Source organism: Zootoca vivipara, chromosome 8 (assembly GCF_965207765.1).
Source record: "Zootoca vivipara chromosome 8, rZooViv2.hap1.1, whole genome shotgun sequence".
Taxonomy (NCBI): Eukaryota; Metazoa; Chordata; class Lepidosauria; order Squamata; family Lacertidae; genus Zootoca; species Zootoca vivipara.
Genome location: NC_142591.1, coordinates 54,357,469 through 54,369,823, shown reverse-complemented (window position 1 = coordinate 54,369,823; position 12,355 = coordinate 54,357,469). Strand labels below are relative to the sequence as shown.

The window sequence follows — 12,355 nt, the reverse complement described above, 5'->3', positions numbered from 1 at the left end:
CCACCAATGACCCACAATAACCAGATTCCTAGCTTCTTCTTTTTAAGTTTCTAGCATTTGTAAAAATCTGAGTTATGAGACAAAACATGAAGGAACTATTTTTTTCATTCGTTTTGTTAACTAAGCTCAGCCTGCCTTTTGGCATTCTTAGCTAATGGAATGAAGTCAAAGCGATGACGGACATTTAGGAAAGCAGGTCTAGCCAATTAGACAAATATATGGCTAGTGTGAAACAGCCATTGCCTAGCCCAGGGGTCAGCAAACTTTTTCAGCAGGGGGCCGGTCCACTGTCCCTTAGACCTTGTGGGGGACCAGACTATATGTTGGAAAAAAAAAAGAATGAACGAATTCATATGCCCCACAAAGAACCCAGAGATGCATTTTAAATAAAAGCACACATTCTACTCATGTAAAAACACGCTGATTCCTGGACCGTCCATGGGCCGGATTTAGAAGGTGATTGGGCCGGATCCGGTCCCCGGGCCTTAGTTTGCCTACCCATGGCCTAGCCAATGCCCTTCAGATGTTGTTTGACTGCATCTCCCATCAGCCCTAGCCAGCATAGCGAATGGTCAGGCATGATGCGAGTTGTGGTTCAGAAACTTGAGATTGGAATTTTTTTTGCCCATGTCTCACTTATTGCAGCAGTTAAAATTCAGCGTTGCCTGTCCTTTGAGCAAAGATTTCAGAAGACTTCCGCAGTTCCCCCACCCTTGTTTTGTCCTTCTGCTGGCCATGTCTGTAGTATGGAGATGAAGGCGCTTCCAGCCAGCCTCCTCTAAGGGCTCTGGGGGACTGGAGAATGGAGGGCTAAAGAGCGCTTTTGATTACGGCGCCGTCCTCGCTATGGAGAAAACAACGGGATCATCAAGCACAATGTTGCCGCTCTTCAACGAGACAACGACGCCAGAATTGCGACTGAATGGGGTTTAACAACAGCCATTCATCTCCCTTGCGCTTTGCATCGCTGGGTGGCAAGAGCCAAGTGCCTCCAGCTTAACCGAGCCCTCCTCTCCCTTGGAATCAACATGCCGTTTGAGACACTCACACAGGCGGGGGCTGCGAGAAGGGAAGTGGAGCTGATGAGACATCTCTGGCAAAGGCTCTTGTGTCACTCACCAAGGAAGACGAAACCAGCTGCGCGAAGTTTCCAATCTCTTTCCTGCTCCGGATCCGGAAAGGTTAAGGGCATCGTGCATTGTGGCGCTGGCAGACGCACACGCACACACACACACAATCCACATTTTAAGCAAGCAAGCAAACATCCAGAAACGACGAATTCCATAGCTGCCAAGTTTTCCCTTTTCTCACGAGGAAGCCTATTCAGCATAAGGGAAAATCCCTTAAAAAATATGAATAACTTGGCAGCTATGGAATTCGTATTAACTCGCATCCAGGTTCTAGAAACCTGCCATGTATATTTTGGGTCCCTGCTACAGACACAAGCAAACCAAGCAGGGGAAATCCCTCTACATTTGTATCCCACGGGATATTTGGCTGATGTGTGGGTTAAAGTTTGAGCATTAATCTGCACTAAGGGAACCTGAGGCATAATAAAGGCAGTCAATGATCCTCAGCTTTATTAAACTCCTTACCTGCTAGAGAGCGATGATAGGACCTAGTTTCATTTCAAATGTCGTTTGAGAATCAGGGGGCAAGAAAATGGCAGAAAGAACAGCGCTACTACAACAGGATAAAGGGTGGGGTCGTGTATTTGTTAGGGAGAGACACTAGATTTTGGAAGAGACCAAAGATTATGAAGTCCGTCCAACCCAACTCTGACACATGGCCTCATATTCACTCATGCTTAAAGTGGTACCATGCTCCCCATATACTGAAACCACAACATTCAGATCACAAAGCAGCCAAGTGAAAATTGGAAGTATCTGTCTGTCTGTCTGTCTGTCTGTCTGTCTATCTATCTATCTATCTATCTATCTATCTATCTATCTATCTATCTATCTATCTATCTATCTATCTCGAAAATTCGTACCGGTATGTCCAGCAGATACTCTGCTTCCTCCACTCCTTGTGTGTCTCCAGATAACAGAATATATGCTGGGCACCCCTGCCACAAGTAGCCTTTTGAATCATTTCTATGGGAATTATTTCGAAGCACCTTCTAATGTAGTTAATGGGACCCACAAATAAATGTGGTTGACCGAGAAGTCTGCCAGGTTCACCTCTCAGCTCGAAGAGAACTCCTTGCCAGGTTTTGTTAGAATGTTACCGATACCCACATGCCCTCTTCTAAGACTGGTGATAGAGAGAACTCTCATTTTTAAAAGGCAGTTTTTGTCACTAGATTGTCTTTCTGAGAGGTGCTTCCCCAATGGTTAAGTATTGGATGGTTGGTTTCCCTTTCCTGCAGATCAGGAGAGGTGGTTGTCCGCTAGACCAGCTTTTATTTTGGAGGGGGGCGCATTTGCTTCTCATGCAGAAGGTTCAATCCCCGCATATCCAGGTAGAACCTGGGGGAAACTCCAGTCTGAAATCCTGGATAGCTGCTACCGGTCTGTGTAGGCAGTTCTGAGCTAGATAGACCAGTGATTTGACACAGCATAAGGTAGTTTATGTTCCATGTTTGCTTCTTCCTATAACTTTCCATCGGAAGGAATTTAAGCGAGGCATTCTGCCTTTTCTAGGTATGCATTCGACAAGCTGGATTCAGTTACCTTGTTTTCTCCTCTGAGGCCAGAGTGGAAAGTTTTTGGCCACCTTGACCTGTGATCGTAAAAGGTGGCGCTCGCTGTTGTACCCCACCCCCCACGCGTTTTGGGAACTCTTCATTCAAGGGTTTTTGTCAATGGGAAGTGTGTCCTGCTGATCTCCCCTCCCCGGTCGCGGGCTTTGCTGACGTCACTAACGAGGCGATAAATATCTGTTGATATAATTGGATGTGAGATTCTGGGTTGTGATAGCAGGACGTTGCCCATTGCTGCTCTGAAACGGCCCCCATGATTTATTCAGCAGTGGATCGGGGCACGCAAGCGAGCTGTCAAGAAAGCGTCAGCTTATTAGGCAAGGGCTGCGTGATTCCAGAAGAGGGTCTAACCTATAAAAATCCCGCACCCGGGCTCTGATTAGGAAGCAAACTGATCACAAGGACGGCAGAAGACGGCTCCAATAGATACGCATCCTGAGAGGGAGAGGAAAGGGGGCACCCAACTGCTGAGCGACTCCACCTGTCCGGCTTAAACCTCACCAGCATCTCCAAGGTATGAAAATATCCAGGTTAGCCTCACATGCACAAAAGGCAAACTTCTCTTGAGAAGATACTGCTGCTGGGTAGTTTGGATAAGTGTGTGTTATTAAAGCGCAGGTGTGTGTGTGTGTGTGTGTGTGTGTAGTCTAAAGAAAAAGTCATTCTGGGATCATGATAGCAAGGGCTATTTAAGGGCAACAGAAGGTTTTCTGGAAGCAGTCAAACAGCTTTTAAAAGAAATGAAAGAAGGTGTTACTTCACTTGCTCTGAATGATTTAGACACTTGGGTTTCCTATACTAAGGTTTTGATTAAAGTACCACCTGTACTTTAAGTACTTTAAGACCTATAAGTAGCCTACCCCATAAATTGCTATCCTGCGCGCTAAAGCATCGTGTTCTTTCCATTCGATGCATTTAATAAAGACGGGTTTCGAGGCAGCCCTTGACCCAAAGAGGGGGGATGCAAACTTTTCCCTTGTGAGCGGACTTGACTGGGTTGACTGGGCCATGGTGCAGATGAATTCACAGTTGCTATAGGGCAGGGGACAGTTATGGAAGACCTTCAGCACCGCGGACAGCGACCGTCGCTGCAGCTGCCGGCGGGATACCTCCCCCTCCCCCTCCCTGGGGTTTGTCGACCCAAGGGCGGGAGTCCGTCTGACAGCAAACTATGCCCATTCCCTTCCCCTCTTGTGACTTTTCCAGATCTGGCCGCCGAATCATGAAGATCCAGCTGCTGGTCTCTACAGGGATCCTGCTGGTCGCTCTGCTGCCCTGCAATGAGTGCCGAGCCTTCAGCAAGAGCGTCCCAGCCGACTCCGCTCTGCAGCAGCCGGATCTCCTCCAAGAGCAGCCGCAGGCGCTGCCCATCTTGCTCCGCGTGGGAGAAGAGTATTTCGTGCGCTTGGGCAACCTGCACAAGAACCCCTCTCCCGCCGCCTTCTCTTTCTCCTCCTCCTCCGCCTCGGGCGGCAGCCACCTAGCCGCGTCCGCTTCGGCCGGCAACTTTTTCCGAGCGGCCGTCCAGCAGCTGCAGAACGTGCGGGAGCGCTCGCTAGAGGGCGCCGCCGAGCCCTGGCCAAGCGACAACGACGGCGGCGCTCCCCTCGACGCCGCCCCGAAGGAGAAGCGCACGTCCAAGGACTCGCCGATCTCCATAGACCTGACTTTCCACCTTCTCCGGCAACTCTTGGAAATGGCCCGAGCGGACCAGATGTCGCAGCAGATCGAGAGTAACAGGAAAATGCTGGAGACCATCGGGAAATGAAGCGCTTTCTGCCCTCCGCCCGCCCCCTACCAAAGAGATCCTTCAGTTCGCACACGATATTTACACAGATTCCCTCGTGCTGTTCTCCTCCTCTTCTTTTCACCGAGAGCTTGATCGACGTAGAGAGTGTCCAGTCGACACGCAGCCTAACCTAGCGCGTCAGTAGCATGTCCAGCGTTGTACCCAAGTGTCGTTTGTGACTTGCTGTCCTAACTCTTTGTCCCCCCCTTCCCTCGTTGTTACGATTAATGCAACTCTTTGAGGGTGGGGTCCAGCGGCTCAGCCACTGGAAGCTGGGCGAATGAGAGAGAGCCTTGTCTTTTTGGGGTGGTGGGCGGGGTAGAGGGTTGGGGCGTCCTCCTCTGTATTGAGCTTTATTTATTTTGTTTTGTTTTTTATTTGGAAGCCACTCTCCTTTCTTTCTTTCTCTCTCTCTCTTTCTCTCTTCTTTGTAAACATTTCCACAAATAAAACATCTTTTCAGCGCTCGGTCGATTTGGTCGTGTAAGAGAACGTTTAATATTTATATTTTTAATAAAAGCTGCAAAGGAACAACGGCTTCCTACACTTCCTTGCCTCGGAGACGTGTCAGTGGCGAATGCATTGATCGTGGCATATAGAGAAGTAGACGTTGAGTGGGGCTAAGGCGGAACAGGATCCGATCATAGACCAACCTATCTACGTATAGGAAAGAGGTGAAGGGAGGCTAGGAAATAGTATAAGCAAACGGGGCGGGGAGGGGCGGGACACTGTTTTTGGAAGTTCAGCAGTTCCAGTGCTACATTTGACTCGGAATTTACTAGGAAATCAGCTCCAGATCTTAGTTACCCCTGAGAGAGTGCCTCTGGGCGTACACAGAATGCTAACGAATTTATCCTCACACATCTAGGATTAAAGGGCAAGGCTTCCAGCCGGGAGAAAGAGACCCCTTGCCAAGGCTGAGACCCTGGGGCTCCTCTCATTTTAGGACACTCCCAGTCTGCATGGACAGGGAGTTGTAGTTCTACGACGCCTAGAGGGCCACAGATCCCCCACCCTTGTTTTCCAGAGTAAACTCTGCAGGGTGCTCATGTTAGCCCGGGTGGGGTGAGGGTGAGTCCTTGCTCTTCTTTGCAAGGAATAGGAGCCTTTCTTAACACTCCAGTTGAGCGCACCTTTACACGGAAGTAAGATCCACTGGTTTCAATAGGGCTCACTCTCAGGGGACTGCCCTTGGCCCGCTTTGTCACAAAGTTTAAAAATCCACCCGTGGAGTAGATGAAGTGGATGTTTCACTCACTGACCAGTCGACTTTTCCCTTAGAAACCCAGCATCGTTAGTTCAGAGAAAACGATTTCCAGCTGAAATCTGTTCTTCAGACCTCTACTCCTCATCCTTCCTCCCCTTCCTAAATCCTTTCAGTAACGCAAGTGGTATTGACATCGCTTCGTTTATACCCAGATCTGACGCTATGCACCTACAATACTTTATTCCTTCCACGCACAAAAATCCGTTCCGATTTAACACACAACTTCTTTCCACATTTGCTTTGCGTCTTCGAACCTGATGCGAAAACTGGTTTCATTTCACTGAAATTTAGCTTACTACATTTTGGGTGGGTTTTTTTTGGGGGGGGGCAGGGGCGGAGAAAGAGTGCATGACAAAGTTATTTTAAAGAAACAAGCTGTGGCTGCAAAAGTTGAAACTGAGCCAACTTGGACGGGAATCTGTTGCTGACAAATCTTTCAGTGGAGATCGATGAATAAGACGCACGTTTCTGAACGAGCTGTTAGGTATTTTTCAAGTTAGACTTTCCCCAACGTCATCTCACAATTTAGGCAATTGAGAGGCCGGTCAACTTTTCCACTCATAGCCTAGGAGCCTGAAGGGGATAGAGAGTACAGCACGATAAAAGCAGAGAGCTGACTTCCCCATTTTTGCAGATCTCCAGCCTCTGTTTTGTGATCTTATGAGCTAACCCTGAAATAATGGATGTAACGCTCCCTGAGACAGTACTTATGCATCTTTGATGGTCTCACAATGGGATAATGTTATTCCAGCCCACCTCACCCTACCCTTCCACTCCTTCGTTCATTTGAGCCAGCGTGGTGGAGCAGTTAAAAGGAGTGGACCAGGGCTAGGATAGGAAGGGAGACCCTGGTTCAGATTGCCACCCAGCCACGAAGCTCCCTGGATGACTTTGAAGCTGGCCACTATTCCTCAGCTTAACCTACCTCACAGGGATGTTGTGAGGATCAAATGGTAGTGGTGGTGGGAAACCTATATACTGTCACTTAATTTTAACCATTCGAAAGCACGTCAAAGTGCAAGTAGATAAATAGGTACCGCTCTGGCAGGAAGGTAAATGGCATTTCTGTGCGCTGCTCTAGTTTCACCAGAAGCGGCTTAGTCATGCTGGCCACATGACCCAGAAAAACAGTCTGTGGACAAACGCCGGCTCCCTCAGCCAGTAAAGCGAGATGAGTGCCGCAACCCCAGAGTCGTTCGCGACGACTTAACTGTCAGGGGTCCTTTACCTTTACCTTTTAATAGTGGGTATGTCAGTACATGAAGAGTGTGCTGCTGTTGTTGAGTACAAAATGTGAATGATGTCACTCTGTACACATTCATAATGATCAACAGGATGTCAGCATTTAGACCACAATGCAGGGCATTTCATTAAACACACCCAAGTGTTCTACTACCACTGGGTTTCAGACATAATTTGTTTGGATAGCAACTCCTCCATCTGGCACATTACAAACTGCTTAAGAACCTTGTTCCAGATTTCAGATGTGGTTTTGCCATGCAGTGTCGGGGACCACTATTAAACTGTTTCCAAATCCTCATTAGGCAGAGCTTGATTGTGTGGCTTGGTGGAGATTGTGGCTGCCTTATAATGTGTGGCTTTTGCCAATGCACATCCATTGAAAAGCTTACTGGTAAGGTAAAGAGTCAACCTGTGTAATGTGAAGTTTATTAACATTGCCTTTAGTGAGGAAACAGCTATGGAACAATATTGGTAAATCACTCCTGTAAAACTGCGTATAGAAGTCCCCAATTTACAGATGTGTCTTGTGTGCCTTTAGCACTTTACTTGTAGAAACAGTATTGTGCTGCTTTCTTTTCTTCACATAAAATTCTGACATTAATTTTGCTGCAGCAGACGTAGGATCAATTGCAATAATCATGCAATAGCTTGTTATATCGCATATCACCTTTCTTAGATAAAGCCTTATCACATAAACTCAGTACCTAGCCAATGAGGTGACCTTGACAAGTAATAAGGTCACCACTTGATACCTGCCATTACCTCCAAAGCTGGTAGGAACTTGATCCTATATTGGTTCATGATTAGCTATTAGCTTACATTCCTTCTTCCCTCCCACCCCTTTCCCAAATTGTACAGCTGCTTCCACAAATATTACAGAGTCAAATCCAAAGAGAAAATTTTCAAACAAAATCTTTTGGATAAAATGTGATCCACCATTCCTTTTAATGCAGTGTTTGTTATCACTTTGAGCCAAGTCACATGCTTCCTATGAATCCCTCCAGAAGCCAGCTGGATGGAGAGTCATCATTCATTCAATGAGTTCAACCAGGAGAAAGAGAAGACATGACGAGCCGGCTCATCAACTCTCTCATTGCTCCCAGGACGTCCTTCCATGTGTCCTTGAGGGGATGGTTCAGACCCAGTCTAGGGGTGGAGGAATAAAGATTTACAATGGGAAAATCTGAAAACTCATCTTGCACCTATCACATATTGACTATTTAGTTCCATCAAAAATAATTATTTAGAAATATTTGATGGCTGTGGAAAATAAATACATAAACACCACAAAGTTTTTGGAGCAACCTTCCTCAGCCTAGTACCCTCCAGGTGTTTGGAAATACAACTCCCATCAGCCCTGATCAGTTTGGCCAATGAGCAGGGAAGATGGGAGTTGCAATTCAACATCTGAGGCAGGGTTTCAGAAACTTGGGTCTCTAGCTGTTGTTGGACTACAATTCCCATCATCCCCAGCTAGCAGGACCAGTGGTTAGGGATGGTGGAAATTGTAGTCCAAAAACAGTCTGGAAAACCCTGATCTGGAGGATACATGGTTGAGGAAGGTTGTTTTAAACATAACCCAGCAGAAAATGTCATTGCACAAACCCCATTGAGATGAATGAGAGCAGTATGTAATCTTACACAGCTCCTATTCATTTCAACAGGGTTTGATGAGGAGAATTCTGCCAGACCCATGTGTTCATTAAAAGATTAAGAAATGACTATCCAAAGTTATTTGCAACCTTTTGAACATTGTTGTAGAATAATATTAAAAGCTTATATCAATTGCTTTGGACGTCTGGAAGTAAACCCGAAATCCCCTGAAATCAACAGATCTTATGATTTTATGCTTCTTAAGTTGGTCATAGAAAGTCTTCAGATAGTGCTTGTACTCTAGCGTGATGGTTAATAGAGATGCCAACCATGACATCCTTTTTTATCTTAAGAAAAATTCAACAGAAGCATCTTCCAAATTTTCACTAAGCCCAGAGCATACAAAGATGTTCATTACACAGGGCACTTCCCTCCTTACTCTTAAAAGAGTATTCTGCACCTCACCATGGCTCTATATCTCTAAGATGTAGAGAACCTTGAAATAGCTCATCAGAAAACACAAACTGATGCAGCAGGTCTGGGGAACTTTTGGTCCTCCAGGTGTTGCTGAACTACTGTTCCCATCAGTCCCAGCAAGCATGGCCAACAACCAGGAATGTTGCAACTCAGCAACATCTGGAGACCCATAGGTCCCCTATACCTGAAATACTGTTTCTATCACAGATGCTTATGATGAACTGCTGTATGGGATAAAGATGACAATGTCCCAAGCATATTTTGTAAATACACAGTGTTAAATTTTAAACCAAGTTAATGAGGAATGATGACTTGTTAGGTATTAGTTGGCTTAGAGTCATGCTGTTTGCAAAACAAGACCTGTTGCCTAGTGGGTGTGAAAAAAAGTAGTTTGCTTCTTTCTATCTAATAACAGTTTTGCATTTTCTTTCAAGGACCAGATCCTTAGTTGCAAACAAGGAGCATCATAAATGGATTTTGCACCAAGCAGATTCATTCTATAGGGACCCAACTCTAAAATACCATTCTAATATGGATGATGCTTTTGAAGTAATACTGTTCCAAGTACAATATGTGGGCACATAATTCTGTACACTTATTAGCACAGGTTTTTAAATGGGCAAATCTTAATTTCATTATTGCTACAGTTCAGCCTTGTACCCTCTGTTTCAGTGGCATAGCTGAACAAGACTAAGCAAATACAAGTGTTAATTATTGCGAATGGAACTAATGGGACATCAAGGGTTTAAAAATTATGTCCCTTGATTGTTGGGAAATATCTGTTTGGAAGATGATAGCCTTTGGCTAATGCGCGGGGAACCTTTGGCCCTCCAGGTATTGCTGAACTACAGTAGTAGTTCGGCAACACCTGGAGCACCAAAGGTTTGCACTCCTGCCTTAGCTAATGTCCTTATTTGAAGGGCCATAACTCAGTGGTACTGCATCTGCTTTGCATGCAGAAGGTCCAAGGTTGAATCCCGGCATCTCCAGGTAAGACTGGGAGAGAAACCTGTCTGAAATCCTGGAGAGCTACTGCAAGTCGACGTAGAAAATACCAAGCAAGATGGACCAATGGTCTGATAGTGTAAGGCAACTTCCTATGTAAGAAACAGAGAACAGAGTTGGTCCCATAGTGCTAAAATCCCTGCCCCTTTTACCACCATTCACTTGGAGGGGTGTCATTTGGGTGACTTTCACATTCAGAGGAATGAAAGCTGGCTGAATGTACAAGTGTGGGATTTGCACTCCTCCTAACAGCAGCCAACCACCACCACGCCCCCTGCCAAAATACCCTAAGACTGACACACTATGTGACATTTTTGTGTCATTCTGATGAGGAGATGTGGTTGCCAGCTGTTGGGAAGACTGCCACTGCACCAAAGGAAGACTGGTACTGCAAAACAGGTAGCAGTGAAAAAAGTTATCTGGGGAAACTGCTTCTCTATCTGGTTTTGTATTCTTTAAATGCAGTTCCCTAGTCACTGCTCATTCTGCCATGTGCATTCCACTATAAAAGCTTTATTGCTAGAGGGCATAGCACCGAGGGCATAGCACCCAGGAACAATCTGAGTTTGTGTGGCAGAATGGCACTGGATCCCAGTCTCGAATACAGAATAGGTCCCAGGAATGCAGAAGTTGTTGACAATTCCTGCACTAGTTTAAGTTGGTTTCCATAGTGCAGGCATTTGGCACCTCTGAGTATGAGGCTTTTACTATGCAGGAGATACAAACATTCACTCCACATTGATAACATTAGCAATTAGCATTAGCAATGTTATCAATGGGCTATTCTGGTTTTATGCATCATCCCCTTCCACTCTTTCCCTTTTTAGTAAATTCTGAGTGGCAGGCAATCCTTAAGCAACCATCAAGAAAACATTGCTGATCTTTCCTTAAAACCACCCATCATATCCTCCATTTCTACACTTTCCATCTTATTCACATTTAACAAAATTAAAAAACCACTTTCTTTTGTTTAAGTTTCCTACTTAAAATGACAATGTTTGGTAATCACTCCACCACTCAGCAGACATGATCCAGAAACATCATACACACTTGCACTTGGAATTTTTGTTTAAGAGTTTCCCTCTCAGAACCTATTGCACCAATGTTCTAGCTATTTTTTTCACATAAAGGGTCTTCTTTATACGCAAGCCCATAAAAAAATGCAATTCCTCACCTCGTCTGAAGTTATATAGTCCAGCAAGAGCTTTATGGCATGAATCCTGCACCCTAACTCTTCCACAAGGCAAATTGATTTGTATTTGTCTAGTATAAGAACACACATGTCTGTTCAGAAATAAGTCTCCCACTCAATTCAGTGGGGCTTAATCTCAGGTAAATAGGGGACAGAATTGCAGCCTAAATGTCCTTTGACTTTGCTGCTATATAATATCAACACTGCTTGTTTTTGGAAATCACATAGTCCATTATATGATTTTTGAAATCATACATGATTTTAGAAAACAAGCAGTGTTTTTTGAATGTAGGCAATTTAATTTATGTGTTTTGTGTTAATAGTAAAGGAGAAAAAGAAAGCCCAGTCTTAAACTCTTGCTGAAATGGCACTTTGCATATATCAAAAATGTTATAATTTCACTTAATAAAAGTTACATTCTAGAAAAAGAATGTCATGGATGAAAGGTGGTTCAGATTTTGCCACTGAAACCTGGGCTCCATCCATTTGCCTGCCTGCACCCAAAAATTCACAACCTGAATCTGAATTTGACTTCAATTAATTTTAAAAGTATCATCTTAAAAACTCATTATTTGCAAAAAAAGAAAAAATCACATCAGGGCTGTACTGATTTGAATTCAACCGATGTCTGTCAAATTTATGTTCCCACCACTACAATATGCATTGTCTGCTAATAATGTTTTACTTACAACATAGGCTGTTCTCCATGGTCAGAAACTATCTTTTGTCCACTGAAAATTTAAATAGAATGGAAGACGTAACTATAGGTTATTTTAAAATAATTTCAACTTTCTCTAAAGAGTTTCTGTTTACATGGTAATGTAATATAATCCCTTCAGCAGAACTTCCTACACCTGTCAACTTTTATCATAACAATACAGCTATAAGCTCAAAGACTTCTTTTCTTATGCCTATTTTTAATTCTCTGGGAGCCAAGTGAAACTCTTTTCTTATAAAATAAATTGTTCAACTACATAACTGTAGGCAGGTAAAATATGCACCAGCAAACTCCATCCATCATGAGACTAGCTGTTCAATTCTCAGAAAGGTGGTTGGCCGTGAACTTTTCGCGCCCATGGGGACTGA

General features: G+C 44.7%; 2 protein-coding genes across 3 annotated transcripts in view; one reads left to right on the top strand and one right to left on the bottom strand.

Moving 5' to 3' along the window:
• Positions 1-3,091: 3,091 nt before the first annotated feature.
• CRH (corticotropin releasing hormone) lies at positions 3,092-5,025 on the top strand. Its single transcript, XM_088676443.1, has one exon. It carries the CDS (start codon positions 3,876-3,878, stop codon positions 4,470-4,472), a length of 597 nt encoding a protein of 198 aa, XP_088532569.1. The 5' UTR covers positions 3,092-3,875; the 3' UTR covers positions 4,473-5,025.
• Positions 5,026-7,411: 2,386 nt separating this feature from the next.
• The window catches only part of TRIM55 (tripartite motif containing 55), a 40,226-nt gene continuing 35,282 nt past the window's right edge, over positions 7,412-12,355 (bottom strand). The window contains exon 10 of one of the 2 annotated variants that reach the window (XM_088675585.1): positions 7,412-8,148. In XM_088675585.1, the coding sequence (XP_088531711.1) occupies positions 8,029-8,148 (120 nt within the window). In that variant the 3' untranslated portion in view covers positions 7,412-8,028. The remainder of the gene's footprint in view (positions 8,149-12,355) is intronic. The other variant, XM_088675588.1, reaches the window with a different exon arrangement.